The 19,922-nt window shown below is 38.1% G+C and overlaps 1 protein-coding gene across 2 annotated transcripts in view; it reads right to left on the reverse strand.

The window, feature by feature from the left end:
• The window catches only part of TUB (TUB bipartite transcription factor), a 66,270-nt gene that overhangs the window by 17,803 nt on the left and 28,545 nt on the right, over window positions 1–19,922 (reverse strand). For both annotated transcript variants that reach the window (XM_061999603.1, XM_061999602.1), the window contains exon 3: window positions 18,760–18,922. In XM_061999603.1, the coding sequence (XP_061855587.1) occupies window positions 18,760–18,922 (163 nt within the window). The remainder of the gene's footprint in view (window positions 1–18,759; window positions 18,923–19,922) is intronic.

The following is a 19,922-nucleotide window of genomic DNA, read 5'->3' on the forward strand; positions in this document are numbered from 1 at the left end:
ATTAAGCTTTGGATGATACCAACCTAATTTTGAGAATCCATTTCAAAAGGAACAAAACACTTTAATTATTCCCCTTCAAAGCAGATATTGATCTGCAGGAATGAAATGTCTTTGACAGCACTAGACATTGCACGGAGGCCACTTTTCTTCTGCTGCCCACAGAACATCTCCGCTCACATCCCATGCTGTCAGTAACATCACATACTGCCCTGCATTAGGACAAAGGCTACACTGTCAGGTCACACTTTTAGAGAAGAAAAATCAATTTCAGTGTTCTGAAGAGTATATGACTGCTAGAGTGTGTTATTAAGCATTATGAATGGTTCCAGTGGTGACTCCATTTAAGGGAATGGAAGATGTAGCCAGACAGAGAGGTAAAAAAAAAAATCATCTCTGCTGCATTAAAATACTGTTGAGGGTTTGTGGCAAATGCAGCATTAACTGTTCAATATTTGAGTATGTGCACATATCTTTGTAGCTTTATATGCATGTGTAAAACTGTATTAAATGCAAACATAGATACACATTTCTGTTTTCTATATCATTAGATGTAAGTGTATCTTTGCAAGCCACAGTTCAAAAGGCAGCTACCTAATGTCTGACAACGTATCCAAACTTGCAATAATCATGATACTCCAGGTGGACTATGTTCTCTCTTTCTTTGCCTTGCTGACTCCTTTTCACCCACTTACTGGAAGTAAGTTCACAGTGCAATGAAACAATTCATGTCTATAGTTGTACATTTCCCAGTGTAAGGACAGGGTCAAAAGAGGCAAAGGAGCTGAGCAGGTTGTGCCAAAAAGAAAGTCTTTATTGCTACAGTCAGCATTTTCTACAGCTTTTCCCAAAAATCAGGTAAAAAAATACCTGACAGAGGGAGGAAAAAAAGAAGACTGAAACAACCTCCAGATAATTGAATGCTTCAGTAAAAGCCTTCTGGTAAATTTTAACGTGGTCATGTCAAATACACAGAAAATTGACATTATTGTCATTTCTACCCTATAAACTAGTATTTACCAACACCTGTATTCTGTTATCACCTAAAATTTTCTAGATAATAATTATAAATAGACAGTACCATGCTGTACTCGAGCTGTAATCTAAACTACCACATAGAATGTTTCCATAACCTGGATGTATCTAAATTCTAAGAAATTAAAAATACATTAGGTAGACAAGCACTTAACTTTGATCTCAGGTATGGGAGATTTAGATAGGATTCTTCTTTCTTTGCTTTTGCTTTAAACACACAAAATGTCAACTATCTACATAAAAATAATCACAAGATCCAGGTCTAGAATAAGGGAAGAAATGAAACAGTATGACAAGAGAACTTCTATTGAAAGCTTTGGGAAAGTAATAAGGTGACAAAGTCTTGCTAAGTGTTTATTACCTACGAGAAACAAATCGAAGTTTTCATGCATTCTATGATACCACATTATGCCTATTCAAAACTTCACCTTCTAAAGAATGGATCAACAACCCACAATCTGTTCAGTCTCATTGGATTAATTAATGAAAATACATTTCAAAGATGTGAAACTGAGACCTTGTTTGACTGTCCCAATCCAGCAACTAAAGACAATCTATTGGAGGTTCACCAGTCAAACGTTTCTCTATCCTGCAGCCCCAGCAGCTTGCTGCTGAACAGTTTCCAACCATCCTGAGATGTTCTATAGATAGACATTACAATTAATATAGATGAGCCAGCTCAGTTCTACTAGATGTCACTATCAAATTTCTGTCTGACAAACTCAGTAAGTACAGACTACATGGCATGGAAGATATAGACCCTGAAGTATAGCCCTCCTCCTTGGCCCTACAGACCTAGAGGTTGTTCTAGGATTGTTTTTTCCCCCAAAAATAGCACTAGTAGAGCATTTAATGTGCAGTTCTGGGTATCCATTTGAGCCTCATACATTTTTCTTTCAGCTTCACAATCTTCAAAAGGATTTTTCATAAAAGAAATACACTTTCTAATCCTGTCTGCAAGTGGGAAACTAAGGGAATAGTTATGCTGAACACATGGCTTAGATCGGTCTATTCAACAATCCTGTCTAAACCCAGAATCTATAACAGAACAAGTCCAAGTGGAACTTCCTCTCAAATACGGAGAGGAATTAAGCATTTCTAGATACCAATCAGAGAATTCTCAAAGTGGTCACAGTACAATGAGGCTTTAATAGTAGAATGAGAAAATTAAAGAGGATAAACCAGAACTGCAAATCTGATTATTTCATTGCCCAAAAGAACATCAAGAAAGAGTATTTAAAAATTTTAGGGGGCAGAGGGGTGGTGAGAGAAGGTCAAATGACACAAAAAGACTACATACTACAAAGCTATGTATGAGCAGGGCAAGTTCAGAGAGGCAGCAGACATATATGGCCACCACTTGAAACCAAAGCATGAAACCAAAGAGGAAGAAGGATTTTGCTCTCTGACAATAGTGCACAATACACAATGGTAGTCTTGAAAAAGTTAATAATAGAGGAAAAATGTGACAAACTACCCAGGAGTAAATTACAGGCATAAGAATAGTGAGTCAGCTCTCCAATACATTACTTAAGTATTTAACTATACACTACATGAATCCCCAGTAACTGGATCTTGCAGGAAAAGAATCTAATTGTATTTGTACACACCACATTCCTCTCTGCATGTATTATACATGCAAACTTTTTGCTGTGAAAAGATTTTCAGCAAATGTTATTTCCTCTTGATTCTCATACACCGACTTGTAAGTACAGGAATGACTGATTAACCATTCATTTACAGAGATTCTTTACTGCACACAGGACACAGAAAGACAGATTTCTAAATTATTTGAAAATAACTGTTATAATAAATTAAGAATTTCTTCGTAGGATATTTGCAAACTAAGAAAGAAACTAAGAAGAAAAGTATCATACATCAGAGATCTACATGAGCTCACTGACTGAATGGCAAACCGGAGTACTTATCAGAAAAGGAACACAGCACAGAAAACAAGAATTTCCATCTCTACAACCGAGGAATTGCAGGATACAAAAATTCTCATCTCTCTATAAATTTGTGCTCTCTCTTGAAACTCATGAAACTCTCCTCAAAAGTAATTTACTGAAAAAGCAGAATGTGGGGAAAAACATTTCTTGGTCTGCTTTTTTAGGACTGAACAACATTAAGAATATTGTAGCTGGCAATGTTCTGTAAGCCCTTTACCAGTATATGTCTGTTCTCACAGGGGCTATACCTCCACTGACAACGATTCAAGCAACTGCAAAATCACAAAGGGAATTATTTATAGGGAAAGGGGGCAAGTAAAAATTGGTTTTAGGAGAGGACGTCTGGAGGTGATTTAGTCCAAACTTCCATCAATAGAAAGACTATTGTTAACACCAGATCAGGTCACTAAAAGCAAGTGCTTCAGCACTAAACTCTACATTCCCTTTGATGAAATCTAGAAAAGTATAGAAGGAACTGTACTTTCATAAATCTCTACCCTGAGGAGAACAAAATGACTTCTTCACAATAAAGGTCATGTGCTGCCAAAGTGCAGCCTCAAAGGGCTGTCAGATCTAGAAACAACAGGGCTTTTCCTGGTGGAAAGGCACTTCTTGTTCCTCTTACCCTTTCTCTTTAATGCACAGGGAAACAGAGATAAATCTCCTCTACATGAAATTCCCTCCCTCTGTCAGAAAATAAGTGTTATGGTGAGAAATGATGCTTCTTATCCAACAAAAGATGCTGCTCTCTTAGACAGCATTAATGTAGCTGCTTGATACATATAAAAATGGGACAGGATGTACAAATCAAAACAAACAGACAGGCGTGAAAGAGAAAAAAGAAACATGGAAGAAGGAAACAAAATCAAAACATGAAATAGCCATCCTGGCAGATAAAAGTGCTGTGTGTCAGAGCAGCTCATTTGCTTTCGGACTCTGAAGCAGCAGTGAATACCCAATATACTATATACATTTAATGTACAACATAGGAGGAAAATTGCTGGGAAGGTACTGTTTATTTGAACATTTTAAATGCATCCAGATTTCAGTGACTTCATTTAGATTGCCCATGACAGTGAGTGACCATGGGCAGTTCAGAGCAGGGTTTGTTCAGAATGTGCTCACGTGTTTTAAGTGCAAGAATGCCAAGAAAAAAAACCAAAATAAACCACAAAACAACCAACCAACCAAACAACAGCTTTTGCAGAGTGATTCCTGAATTTTCATATCAGAATTGATTTTGCATTAAATCCTGACTTTGCACAGTTTTCTGGATTTTTTTAAAGGTTCCATTTTGTCTTCCTGATCTGTTTTTGCCTCAGTCGTTGTTCATAGTCAAAAAAGCACTTTATCCAGTGTATTTATTAATTTTTTCACAAACTTATAGTGGAGGAAAAAAAACACAACCAACCGAAAAAAAAAAAAACCCACACCACTATGTACCTGTAACATGGTCAAGAATTTCAGTTTTTAAAGAATCATCCATGTTATTTGTTATGAAAAGATGCTCTTGTTTTTTATTTGTAATGCTACGCAGGGTGCACACTTTTCACTTGTTTGCATTATTTTTCTGTTGAATCATTTAGTGATGCTGTACACCCGGTTCCCTAATATCCTTCATCACCCCTTATTAGCACTACAAATCAGACCAGAATTTGGTCCAACTATTGCCACTGGAAAGACAAACATTTTACATCTTTCACTTGTTACATTTCCTTTTTTTTTTCTTTTTCTGCAATACTCAATATTACATCAAACAATAATCTGGGAGACCAAAGCTTTCAGAAATAGCAGTTTAATGAGCTAAGCTACTACAAAATGTAATCAGTTTTCTGCATTTGCAGGCCCTGTACCACAAAAATCATGTTTTTTAAAAAAATAGGCACAGTGTATACTGGATATCACCATTAAGAATGAAAGACCAACAATAACCAGATTTAGAAAAAATGACTGAATACCATACCAGCCATCACAGAAGTACAAAATGTACTGACTCGAGAGGCACAATCATATCTACATGATCAATTAGCCACATTCCTCCTCTTGCCTTATGTCAGCATAACCTCATTAAATCTAATATTTCCCTCCAGTTTGTCTTTAGTATATTGTTCTGATCATAGTTTCATAGTTTGATCATTGTTTGAGCCACTTAAAAAAGCATTACACATCTAAGACCAGAGCACAATCATTACACCACAGCTTCAAGAGCTACTCATAAATAATTCAATGATTTTTGCTCTGAATTAGCTTATTATTCATAGGATCTCATCTCAAGGTTCTTTCTTCTTAAAGCAGAAAGAGCTTGGTTATGCTTAGAAAGGTAATGCTCACTACAGCTAAATAACAGAAACCTTTAAAATACCGTTTCAGTATGTAAAGTGCGTTCACCCCTCAGCATTCACCCTCCTCATTTACAGGACATACAAAGGATACAGTTAGAGCAGTCAGAGTAGAAACAAAACCTGAAGCAACTGCAAATCTAAAAATGGAACCTAAAACTTTCAAGATCTGGTCTATTTACTAACAAACTTCCTCCAACAAAATCTCTTATGCCACAAAATGACATAAACCCATTTAACCTTCATTTATTTTCGTTAGTTAGATCTGAAGTTAGTAGCAAATCCATTTACTATTATTATAAAACCTTTTCTTAAGACTCATTCTTAAAAGTAACTGAAAAAAACTGATGCAAGTTTCACTACAGGATTCTGCTACCACTTGCATTTTCTTCATTCCTAAGTAACATAACTTAGCTCTGTCTGTAATGGATTGATCAGTAAAATCACTCTGGAATTTTAAAGTTGCATAGTTTTACTTTTTCATCCTGTAACAAAATATCCGACAGTTTCAGTAAAGATGAAAGTCTGGGAATCTAGTTATCCCTGCAAACATACTAAGTTTAAAACACTATCAAAGAAACTAGATATGATTGCTAGGGTGAAATTACACATGAATGAACAGACAAATACCAGTGTGGGGAAAAAGTAGATGAGCTGTATGACAAGGTATACTCTGAACATTCCTTAACGATGGGAATATTTCTTTCTAATCATCAACATAAACTTCAGGAGGGCAGTACTCACAATTTTCTTAGGTGTAATTGATGAACAACATCTCCACTCTATAGAAACATACATAATATGCAATTGATGGGTAAATGCTGAAGGCCTGGGAAGAGCATACACAGCAAAGCAAGAGGAGCAGTAACAAATGCAGCAGAAGCAGAGATTCCTAGAGTAATAATATTAGTTTCCAACACATAGGGTGGTATTAATATGTGAAAGTTCTCAGTCTACATAAAATGACATTACTTTTACTGCCACAACTTGCTTCTACTAAAATATGTCAACATTTGCCTGTTTGGGGAATTTTTCAGAAAACAAATAAAAATAATATTGCTGTATGAGAAAAATACATGTTACCTGCTGAGAGATAAGAAGACACTGCAAACCCTTCACAGTAAGCACAAGCTGCTCACGGACTAACCTGCCTATGTCCAGCTGGTAAGTCTGAAGTTAGCTACCCAGCAAAGACAAGTGAGCAGTGGCTGCAGAACTCCCCTGGAAACCACTCTGTCCAGTAATAATAATAAAGGTCTTTTCCAACAAAATGGATTCAGAACAAATTCAACCACCAACCTCACACTCCCAAGCCTAACATTAAACCATCTTCCTTAGCACCTCAGCTACATGGCTTTGAAATATCTCCAGGGATGGGGACTCCACTATCACCATGGGCAGCCTGTGCCACTGTTTAATAATCCTCTCAGGGAAAAAGTTCTTCCTAATCTCCAATGTAAACCTTCCCTGGTGTAATTTGAGGCCATTTCCTCTTGTGCAATCACTCATTATTTGGGAGAAGAGACCAACCCTCACCTCACTACAGCCTCCCATCAGGTGGTTGTAGAGAATGATCATGTCTACCCTCAGCCTCCTCCAGACTAAACTCCAGTTTCCTCAGCCACTCATCAGACTTGTTCACCAGACTCTTCACCAGCTTTGTTGCCTGTCTCTGGACACGCTCCAGCCCCTCAATGTCTTCCTCAGAGTAATGATTACTGATTCTTGCCATACGTCTCACTAGGCCTACAGCTACGATTTTGTTTGTGCAATATTTTGGCCAAGAGCTCGCCAGAAAACTGCCTTGAAAATATGTGAATGTATACACATATTGGTATTGTACTTTGCAAACTTGTCAATTCAAACCTACTGTAACTGATCAGCAGAATATCTTAAGCTCTGAACACAGGACAGACACAGATACTCCACAAAGGCAAACCAGGCATGACAGAAGATTATATGAGAGCCTCATGGTTATGAAGTAACTATGAGTGTTACCCCATACAATGCTCATTTATGGCCTAAGATGGCGTATTCTTTTAACCTTGTAAAATAATTCTTATGCTTCAGCAAGATGTATTTCAAAATACAATTTGGCATCTTTATTACTATGCTGGAGTAGCATTACTTTTTACACTAAATTGAGAAACATTAGCTTTCTATTCACTTACTTGGACAACAATTTTTACATTCATTTAACTTTCTCTTTGACTTTTACTTATTATTTTAAGCCTAGGTATAGACACCATCTTTTTTTCAAATATATTAATACAGTTTTTACCTCAAGGCCAGACTTTAAAGTCTGTTTGACCTTGGCCCTCCTTTGCAGCCAGGGCAGCAGACTGCAGACAGAGACACACTGTAGAATCGCATCACAAGGATTAAACTGAAATATGTGAAGGATAAGAAAAGGATTTTGATGAGATAGGCTCATGTCCTGAAAAATCCCTATAGACAAGCCCCAATATGGACCTCATAACTACCCTTACTAGCTATTGCTAGCTTTAAAAAGACCCGTCAAGGATATACACTATTTTCTTACTTAAGCAATAATGAAGAGACTGTTGGACATACAAAAGACAGCGGCCTCATCCAAGTACTGCAAATTATTGGAAAGGTATTTATTAATCATGCTAGTCATTCACCAACAAATTAAAAAAAAGTGTATGTAGTACAAAAATCTGCATATATATATAAAGCTTTAATGCCTCTAAAGTATCTCATGTTACTTCTTCTATCCACTCTATGTAGCTCAAATAGGAAATCCAATAATAGTAATATCATTTCTACCTACCCTTTTGTCATATCAATAGTAATATTTTTTTGTCTACCTAATCTTATCCAAAGTCATTGCAGAATTCTTTTCATACAAACAACTCCCATATATCTCAATCCCAGGTTGTAAACGCCAAGAAAAGACCAAGTCACTCACAAATAAATTGAAGAACCTCTTTGAGGATGTTACCTTCGTTTTGTTTAATCGATTTTCAAAATATCCACTTAACCTCAGTAAGAGTCTGGACAGAAATGATTGCAATTTAAAGGCATTTTCTCCAAATTACATTACATGCAGATGGTTTAAAAAACCCACATTGGTGTAAGATGGCTCTCATTTCTTTAACACTGCAGGAATACACAGGCATCTTTCCATCAGTATTTTTTTCCTCCTCCACAACTTGAACACAATAGTTTACAAATTTTAGCCCCCCTTCACTGCCAGCTTGTACATGCCAAGAAAAGACAGTCACACACATTTTCCCATTTCATAGAAAACTCAAGAAATTACTTTTAGGCAATTTTGAGAAATTCAGAGAAATAGTTTTTTAAAAAAAGCAGTATTTTGCAGTCAGTTCAACATCTGACACTCAGCTGCATGCAGCTAACCTTTGTGTTTCCCTTTTTTCTCCTTTCTGGTGCTGCCAGTCTGACAGCTCGCAGCTGCTGCCTTGCTTTTTTTGGTTGGTTTCGGAGCTTGGGCATCCACTATCACCTTTACATCTTCCTGTTCGGTCTCCTGCACTGCTTGGGAGATTCAGGGTACCCCACCAAAAAGAAAAAACAGAGAGAGACAAGAGAGAAATAAAAGAGAGATAAGAGAGGATGAATTGAGAACTCTGTGAAGGCATAAAAGAGTAAGCAGACATAGCGGAATTTGTTTGGTAGTTTTGACAATTCATGCAGAGAGGAGAATCAAACCAGAATTTGCAAAGCTTCAGTAAAAAACAGAAAGTTTAAGGTTAGCTGGCATGTATTTCTTAACCTTTTTCTCCTTCCAGTAATGTATCAGCTCGTAGCTTTCAGGCCAAAAGTGACATCAGAATATTAATGTGTTGCTGAGCTATCGTAGGACGCACTTTCCTCAAAGTAAAGCTCTGCCAGACTGACCATCAATAGTAGTGGCATGAAGGCACAATAATTTTCTTTAGACTTTCTAATGCCTGTGCTTAAAAGCTACATCCTAACCCCATAAACAAGGAATCATCAGAAGTTTATTTTCAGAATTTCTTGCGCAATTGTATGCACCACAGTTTGATGAGTAGAACAGCCATGCATTTTATGGTGAAACTATGCCCAAGCTGAACCTAAAAACTCCCGCTGTATAGTATAAACTAAATAATTCCTTAGAAGTCTCAACGTAACATGCACGGCATAAATTGTGAATGTCAGCATAATTCATGCAATGCTAGTTGCTTTCTAAGTAAAAAGAGGCTTTATCATTTTCTAAAAGCATGACACAGTTTTGAGGTCAATGTTTGGATCTGTGAAAGCAACACACCAATAACTCTTTCTTCTGGCCAGCCAAGTCTTGAGCTGAGATAATACAGGGTTTATAAAGGCACCAAAAAAACTATATTTGTGAAATACAGAAAGGAAACGTCAAACTTCACATCCACAACCAAACAGCCTGTAAGTGAGCAGCAAGAGATTCTGGTGCCAGCTGATGGTCACTGCTCATCGCTAAGGCCCATTGCCTTCACCTGGGGACTGTGGTTTATCCCAGAGAAGTATCACCCTGACATTTGGGGCCTCTCACCATCCTTTTATTTTTCCCAGAACTAAACTGTTTTCCTTAAAGGGGTTAAAAAAAGGATCACTAAGGAACCTTACTGAAAATAATTGGTTGCCCATAAAATTGCTTTAAAATATCCTGACAAACTTCATAAACCCCCTAAAGACCAAATGACGTGTGGACTACCAGCAATCTCTCTTTGAAGAGGGAAATTCTCCCTAGGCTTCTGGTCTGTGAGGCAGCTTTCCTATTCACCAAATCCTTCATGCACATGAATAACAATAGAAACACGAAGGCGATTCTCAGAGGAGAGAGATGAAACAGATTTAGCCATGTCTGCGTAGACTGTAGCTTATAAACCCACAGCTCTCCTCCTCAGCACAGCAATCTGTTGTGAATCGCATTACATTCACAACACAATGAACACTCAGTAAATTTACTCAGTAAATACATGCTCCTTTTCTCATTATGCAGATGAAGAGTTCAAGTTTTATAGAGAATATACATTAAAATAATACAGGACCAACTCAAAGCCCAAAGAAATAGCTCCTGTCACTACCCAGGTCATCATTCCTGCCTTCACTATGCAGTAATGAAAAGACTGCAGTCCCTTTGCTGAGTGTGAAGGAGCACTGAGAATGAATAAGGCATAACCAAGAGTGAGTGCACAGGATGCAGGGGAAAATGGCACATAAGAGGCAGTACATCAGGTCCTACTTCCGTGAGCAGGGCAGCCCTGGGCTGAGCAGGGAACCACAAGGTCTCCACTCCATGGTCTTTACCAGACGTGATTTGCCAGCTCAGCAATCTATCCTGTATTTCCAGCTCAGTCTTTCTTCAGAAACTAGGTGTGTTCTTTTAATTTTTTTGAAGATGATAATCCACTTTATAATCAAATTCAATACTTTGCAAATTACCTGTATTAAATGACCAGACAGTTCTGGAAATCATTTTAAACATGGCCATATTCATTCACTCAGACGAAGCATCATTTACTTGGTCCAAAGCAATGATTAATCAGCACAGGATGAAACATTCTGACATTGTTAATCAAAAAGTTAAAGAATCATCTTCACTATCTTGTCAGCCATTCTTTGATCTAACAAGTAAAAGCCTGAAGCCTTTTGAAACACTTTTGTCTCCTAATTTTCCGCAACAGATACCCAATAATAAGTACGGCAATAGAGCTCAAAAAGACATAGAAGAAAATACTTCCATTGCTTTATAAGACAGAGAACAAGATTTCAGTCCAGTAGCCATTTTGAGCATATACCATCACTGCTATCTGTGGTAAACAGGACTTTCAGACATAAGGAGGCTACCAAATAAGATTTAAACTATAAATGTGCAGATATTGCAGTTGGGTTTATGAAAGGAATTGGCACAGAAGTTTCTGTTTCTAAAGGATGCTTTTGTGTGTTTTAAAGCATTACCTCTAAAATAAATCCAAATCTAATCCCAAAATACCATCTCCACCACAAAAACATCTTATTCTTAGCAACTAGTTGGCAAATAGCAGACTTCAGCTAAAGCTCATCCACTCACTAATGTTTTCTCTTGTGACTGCAGATGTCAAAGAAAAGATGCAGTTTTGCTACTGACTACACGAATTCAGTTCAGCATAGCACTGAGTTCCAGGAGGCTTGGCTACACACTTGCGTTTAAGCACAGGGTAAGCACTAGGCTCCCCTGCCCTAAGTGCTAACCTCCCAGAATGCCTCATGTGTAAGTGCTGCCCACTGCAGAGTGGCAAGAAGCAAAGTTTAAGCAGCACAGCAGTTCTTGTCAACAGGGCCAGTCAGCACTCTAATCCTTCCAGAGAAGTAGGCAATGGGCCATCTTTTGAAGTCTGCTGACCTGCAGAGAGAAGTCTGTGAACCTACCTTGCTGAGGGAGTCCAAGAGATTTAGAAGTGGAGCAACACAAAAAATGCCGTTTTCTGTTTCCAGTTCTTTCTCCTACCCTGGAGAGCTGTAAAAAGGACCATTTCTAACATCTTTTGTACTCACTCTGCAGCTGTTCATTAGTACGTGGAGCTTTGAACATACCAAACCAGCACTCCTTCCAGCCTGGTTTGTGGACATGAAGAAACTCAGAGGCAATGTTTATTCCCAGCTGTGTTGTCAGGAGATCAAGTGTCTTCCCCTCCACCTGCTACTACATCTTTGAATCACTAAGTCTGACAGGAATTTCCCTTCTCAACAGGATGGGAACCCTGAGGCAAACTGTAACCTGCATTTTCCACAAGGTCTAGAGTAGCCCCATAAAGCAATGTACAGTTCCCCACAAGAAGGTCTGAATAAGGAAAATGAGATAAAACTGGCCTCCCTAGATAATAGTCACTGATATAACAATATGATAAGATAAGAGATAAGTGGCAAACTTTCAAATAAAACAATGACATAATTTTAATGTTATTGTTATTTATTCATGTTCATTAAATCAAGTACTGACTACTAACCCCAATGTAGTATTAGATAAGAATACTTCAGGGGAGCCAGAAAAGAGCACAGATTGCAATACTAACTCAGCATCTGAGCTGAGAAGGGGAACAACAAGCAAATCGTCTATTAACGTAGTCCAAGGTGATTGTAGAAGGACATGCATCAAAGCAGAGAAGGGCAGTGTCCTGGCTTTGCCTTGCATTACCAGTGGGCTGAGTGGTAAAAGCGAGAAAAAGAAGCCTCTTCCATGAATCAGTTCTGCTTTGGACAACAGGGATAAAGCTACAATGCACAATCCAATGATAAAATATGTAAGTGAATAATCTGATGCAGACAACACAGAACTGAAAAAAAACCCCAAAATATCGTTATCCACACATAATTGCATGAGTGAATGAAAAGGAAAAGCATGTTTTTCCATCTGGCCTTCATGATGAGAAGTTCACATAGGAAATCAGTTCCAAAGTAGCATGCAATGAAGATGCAGATTATTTTTTCTGTTTGCTTGACTGTTTTTCTTGGTATCAGTCCTTGCACACTCTTAGGATCTTAGAGGAAGGAACAAACAAAAAACTCTACAAGTCATAACTTACCAATCTCTATCACATAAAAATGTCATGTGCTAAAAAAAAAAGAGTAGTTTTGATCAGTAGATTACACATAAAATAGAGTGAAAAAATATTAAAAAAGGAAAAAAAAGAAAATTAAATGAATACACTAAAATTTGGTGTAATCTGTCTGGAAAACACCTTAAGCAGAAAGAGGATGAAATGGATTGTGAGGTATGTGAGGCCAATCATTGGCTCAACTGTATAAGGCAAATGTTGTATTTACCAATGTCCTCACAACAGTAAAAGTAAAATCCAGAATGAATATCATGCAAAGGAAAATAAACTGCGGTTCAGTCTGAGTGTGCCTTAACAAATCAATGCAAATTGGTTGTCCTTTTCTCACTGTTGCCCAAGATGCTCTCGTGTTTCACTGTAAGAACGGTTTGCATTTTACTGTGTAAAGTTCTAGCCTCAGTGAATCTTGCTGCTTCCTTGGGCTGTCATTCAATATTACTTTAATGAACTGAACTAGCATTTCTACCACCATCTAAAAGAACACTGGGTACTGTGAGAAATATTCTGAAGATGTGCAAACTCACTATATTTTTCAATGCAATGAAATATTTTTATTAGTTTTATGTAGACAATAAAATTAGTTAAATACAAAGGCCTGGATTAGGACAAGGACTCTGCCATGTTAACTATTATTTAATCACATGCAAAGATTTGATTTCTGGTTCAAAAGGCTTATAATTAAAGGCATTATCTAACTATAAGTAACTCACAGTTAATATAACTAGTTACTATAAGTAACTTACAGTAACTTATACAGTAACTTACAGCAACTGTAAGTGTAGACTATAAAACTCCAGATTCCTAGAAACTTACATTGCCCATAAATTCCCTCTGCCTCCTTGCAGTTTATATATCTAACACTAATGTGTTGATCAGGCTGATTTTACAAAAGGTGAACATACTCTTAGGTGAAACTGAATGTGTAATGGCTGAGAACGAAGGACCGTGAGAACCTGGTGCTGCTTAAGGACATCATTAAAAGCTCATTGCTACAAGATTTCCTCAGAAAGAATAAAGGAAGGAATTAAGCAAAAGATTCTTCTTAGCCCAAATATATCTGCTGTCTGACCCTGGGGAGGGGAAAAGAGAAGGTAAGGTGTGAAATGGAGAGTTCATAGCAATGAATTAGAGTCTGGGAAAACAGACAAATGGTAAAGAAAGCTAAAATTATCCATAAAGAAGGTGTTCCAGGAAGATTAAGGACAGTAAGAAATTACATAATTATTTTGTGCCTGAGGGCATGAGTAGGCTTTAATTGCCATGACAAGCCTCCCTGGGACCTTCTGCCTGCACCTCACCCATGGGCCACGGGGCTGGCCTGGGTGTGCAGCATACCAGCTGCAGCTCCAAGAGAACCCTGGTGCTACACTGTAGGTACCTCATCTGCTCAATGGACCCCTCCTACATACGCTGCAGCCTCAGCCCCTAGGCCCTGGCTCCTTTCAACCCTGACTCCACAGCACCCTGGGCTCATGCTGTGCCATCTGTCCGGCCGCTGGGAATCGCATTGGCCATGGCCAGCTCTGCCAGCAGCGTTGCAGGCCTGTGGGATGTCCTGCAAGGGCACTACCCATGCTGGGGTCACCCTCACCTGTTGCTCAAGGACACTAAGATTGTCAAGGACAGAAAATGACAGCTAGTTGTGAAGCAGTAAAAGCAAGTAAATATGCCTTACATGGAACTTCAAAGCAGAGAATGTATTTTTTTTAGCAATGTCATCTAAATTTTCTTCTCAAATCTTTCAGTACCAAGAGCCGTAAAAAGGCATCTAAACCTTTTGCTACCTGCTGCTCTCTGATCATTGCTGCTGGGTGAGGTTATTTTGGAAATGTACTAGCACAGAAAGGACTGATGATAAATCAAAAAGATGGTGAAGAGAGTGTGGCTGAAAGGGAAAATTCAGAATATATGCTTATTGGAAGTTAAGTATTTTGCCCACATGATACTTGGAGTGCTGCCTGATCTCTCAGTATTAATAGTCTTGTGCACAGAACATTCCTTGCTATCTTCAAAAAATAAACTACTACCTTTTCATTTCAAGGTCACTGGAAAACAGGGATTGCAAAAAACTGTTTTGATGAACACGCAAATATACGAGTTTTAAATGAATGGTTAACTGATGTCGCTTTATAAAGCTGACAGCTTGAAACTCATCAGAATGGCCTCTCATCTTTCATGGTAAAGGAGCAGAATGACACATCCAATCTAACAATGCAGAGCTATGACTTGTCATCAGAAGACTGTTCAAGACACCACACAACCATTACATCTAGATGTACTGCCAAATGTCAAAAGAGGAAAGTAAGAAAGCAATTTTGCCTTTTTATACATGGTTAATCTAAATCTCTAAATTGGAAGTTGCCATGAAAATTACTCTGAGAGTATCTAATTGAAAACATTCTTAATGTCAAGTCTTTTTTCAAAAAAAAGCACCACAGCTGCAACAAAGTATGGTAATATTAATGAAAGCATATCTGGCACTCTTTCAAATCTCTGCCTTCCTCAGTGCTGTGAAAAGAGAAAATCGCTCCCCAGTGGAAATTCACTATTTTCACAGAGGCAAAATTATTCTTCTCTCTAAAAATGAGCTTTCATCATTTGCATGAAATGTAATTAAATAATGTAATTAAAGTGTTGCAGTAACTAGTGTATCTCTGCATGCTACTTGGCTCCAGGAGTGCTCAGTATGTAACATCCGCCTGCAGCCAGAGAGGACCAGCAGCAACTACCCTGCAGCTCCCTGCAGAGGTTCAAAAGCAGCCAAGGGCTCCTTTACATAGAAAACTTAGAATCAGCTTAACTAGCAAAACATGCTGTTCCACTATAGCAACCTACAAAGTGCTCACCAGCTTGGTGATGTATTCCAGAACGAAAGCGACTGCCTTTTTACTCCATACTCCAATAATTATTCTGGAATGAAATGAGTTTTTATTCCGGAGTAGAGTTACTCATCGGGGAACCATTGCAGAACAGATAACTGCATCAGAATAAGCTATGGCAGTGTATGAAAGAAAATATCCCAGCACAGAAAGCCTCGCATCTCAGAATTGCTGAGATGCTATCTCTGACCTACTTAGCTCAAAGTACCATAGAGATATCTCCACACAGGCATCCAATTATTTGTTGAAATCAACAAGTACTTTTGTCCTACACAGAATTAGTACAAGCTAAAAGGAGAGTAGAGGAGGGTGATAGGTGGAAAGAAGTGTTCTTTTTGTAGCATTTCCAGTACAGGAATTGATTTCACAAACATGCACATCCAAGCAATGTAGTTCATTCAGTAGACCATCAACGCCCATCAAAGAGTCATTCTTAACTTAAAATCAGCAGGCCCATAAGAGAAACAAATGAACGGAAAAGAGCAGAATAGTTCTTTAGAAACAGCCCAGCTGTCTCATGCATCTGACACTCCCACATACAAATGTTTTCATTGAAAAGGAAAAAAGTGCTAACCCTGAAGCTGAATACTGTAGTTTAAAATGGCCATCCGAATCTATGTACCATGCAAACAGTGTAACCTAAGACACTAAGCACATTCCCAGAGGAGACCACACCAAAAAAGGACACTTCTGGAGTTCTGATAGTATTTTCAAATGCAACGGTTCCCAACAAAGGATTTTACAAGGCAATAAAACACTTTACTAGATAATTAAATTCCCCCAAGTTGGCTTTTGTTAACTGCACGGTTTATTACAAGGACAGCTGTCTCTAGGGATTAATAAACTCCAGGTTCAATATGAGAAACACTACTACTTGTTGGGTTTTTTTTTGCTTCTCTGAAACATTGTGAAATATTGAAAGAGTTTGAGACACAAATTTAGAACAAACTGATTTAAGGAGAGTAAATCAGCAGTATTCCAGTAAATGCTGGAGTTTAATGGTACAGGATGGGTCACTTTTATCCCAAGAGCACAGTTAATCTCACTTAAGTCAGAAAGTTCACTCTGGTGCAAACTGTTGCAAAACTAAGCTCAGTTAGTGCAGATATGAAATTTGCTACCATTTATGGGATGAGAATGTCTGTGAAAATTAAAACCTTGTTCAACTGACAATAGAGAAGGTTTAGTGTATGATGGCACCTCTGTAACATAAGATACTATTTCTTACAACAGTTCTGTACCTTTGGTAAGCTATTGACTGAAAGAAGAAAGAGAGAAAATTTCTGTTCTCTCTGACTAAAAAAAAAAGAAAACAAACTAAAATTCTGTGGTAAATCAAATTCTGGAAAGAAATATAATTTCATCTTAAACATTCTCTTCCTAGACCCTGAGAAAAAGACAGTAAAGAGAGAGAAATATTACTAATGCTTTTAGTGTACATTAGAAATATATAATTAAAACAATACTGAGAAAAAAAATCATTCTCCATCCGAAATCAGTTATGGTAGCCTACCTGCTTGCAGAAGCAAGACAAAAGAGATCTATTATTAATGAAATTGAACATTTCATCAATTCCATTTTCAGTTTCTAATCATAAATTCTGTATCTGTAACCACACCAAAAACTCCTACCAATTGAAAACCAGGGACAGAGACTCTCAAACCTGCATTTCTCACAGCATAATTACTTAGTCCAGTAAATACCTGCCATCTCCCTGACGAAAGACATGACCACCAACTGAAAATGAAATGACAGGGCACACAAAAAGTATAACACACGCAGTATATTTGATAGAGAACTGAATTGAATGAAAATACTGGTTGTTTTGGGGTTTTTTTCCAGAAGTAGATTCCCATAGGCATTTTGGGGTTTGGACTTTAGATATTACATCTTAAGTACTCTGCCTCCTAGTCACATTCCCAACCTGAAAACAGCCAACTGCGACCTCATCTAGGTGAACCTGCTTCTGCAGGGGGGTTGGACTAGATGATCTCTAAAGGTCCCTTCCAACCCGAACCATTCTATGATTCTATGAACTGCATTCCCAGTACGAGCAGATTTCAGTTCCTGCCCCACAGACTCATCATAGTAAGGGAAGGAAGCCTTTTGTTATTGAAGCTTATGAATCCCTTGTGAATTAAATTCAATTTAGTGATCTGCAAAACAAGAAAATTTCAAAAATTACTGTTCTCTGTAACTCTTGGAGCTGTTAGCAAGCTGAAACCAGATGTACATGAGACTCAATATCAAACAAGAGTTACCTAAGCTTCCTTCTAGGAAATCCTGAGGAAAATTATGTACCTGCCCTCATCTGAGGGGGCAACAACCATAGGCCATATAAGCACAACACTAAACAACTGTTTTCCTTAGGATTTCTTTCTGATGATTAAATTCTTTGAAGTCTAAAAATACAGAAATGGAGTTATAATTTTTTCCCTATGGCTACAATACCTGATGTGGCTCTGTCCCTTCTGGATCTTATCATCTTTAGTAAGAAAACACAGACCACATTTTACAAGCTTGAAATGTTCTCCTCTATCTACTTGACTGTTTTAATGAATCCTGCAGAGACACGATATCTTTGAGATCATTATATTCAAACTTTGCTGAAATTTGTAAGCAGAAATCAAACGTGTCATTAACATTGTCATCAGGCTTAAACAAAATTATATACAGAGGAATATGCAGAGCAGAACAGCATAAGCTTTACTTCAGCAGGAACCAAGGCTGAAAACACATATTCATGGCAGAAGGGACAAGCCACTCTCCCTTCCCACAGCACTGAAATGGCAGCTAGTTACCTTGCTCCCTCCTGTTAGGCTGCTGCAAGCACTGATGGCTTTATCCCCAAACACAACTGAAGGATATCAACTATTTACTAAAAAACCCTAAAATGACAACCTTTGTTCTCATTAGTATAAATTTAGCATCATACTACAACTTGCAGCAAACATACATGCAACAGGTAACATTCATGTACCATGATATATGGTGCTGCTGTTGCTGTTAAGATACGACTCAACCAGCGGTGCTTGTTCTTCCGAATGCTTCATTCTGCGCGTCCTTGTGCGACTGTCCACATTGGACTGAACCATTAACGGCTCCTGGCGCTTTTTCTTCTGCTTCTGTTCTAGCAGTGCTCGCTGAGGAAAGTACAAAGAAATGCATCTGTTACTGGACTCCAAATCTATGATGAAAACCAGTGAATATCTTTACACCTTCTCCAGTTTTCCAGTGGCGGCAGTTGGCAACCCACAATCAACCCACCGCTAAAACACCTGCTGAAAGCAGCAAATAATTAAAATAGATCTTTCTGAGCAGTCTACCAGCTGTCAGAGCTTGCTTGGAAATAACCCCTGGGAAAACAACAGTGTGAGAGTATTGGCTGTGCAGCAATGGGAGGGTAAGCAAGGGCATGAGGCAGAGATGTCAATTTATGTTTCTGTAAATTAAATGCAGGTAATCAAGCGATAATGCTGGACGTGAGCCTAATTTAACAACTATCAAAGATGAACTTTAATTAAACACTTCAATTTCTCAGTTAGACCTGCTGAAAAACAAAACCTTCAACATCCAATGGCACTGTAGGCATCTCTCTTTCTGAGCTGTCTTCCACGACACCAGAGAATCCAACTGTTACTTTTACTTACCCATTACTTTATCATTTCCCTGCTACTGTGCAGTGACTTTTTGCTTTTAGAATGTAGATGAACTAAAACTGAACAATGAAGAGTGGAGTCTTTCAGCTCCACAAGTTGTGTGGAACACTTCAACATGACTTCAAAACAATAAGCATCTAGTACAGGATTATGGCATCAAAAGAAAGTATTTGAATTTGAAATGAGATGTGGCCAACATGCAAACTGATAAAAAAATGGGAAAAGAAGTGTACAGAAAAACATAAACTCATAAGGTTTAATGATGAATCTAAAGTTTCGTGAAAAGAGGACCACAGGAAAATCAAAGAAAAAGGGGAAATCTCAAGTCCCATCAAAACTTTATGGCAAAATTCCCTGAGATTTCATGGGAGAGATTCTGAATCACTTCCTTGTAAAAGTAATGTAGGAATAGATCAGCAAAATAGGCAACATACCACATAGTGCCACCTGCAAACAGTCACTTGAAACAAAAAGAAAAAGATGG

Source organism: Colius striatus, chromosome 7 (genome assembly GCF_028858725.1).
Source record: "Colius striatus isolate bColStr4 chromosome 7, bColStr4.1.hap1, whole genome shotgun sequence".
Taxonomy (NCBI): Eukaryota; Metazoa; Chordata; class Aves; order Coliiformes; family Coliidae; genus Colius; species Colius striatus.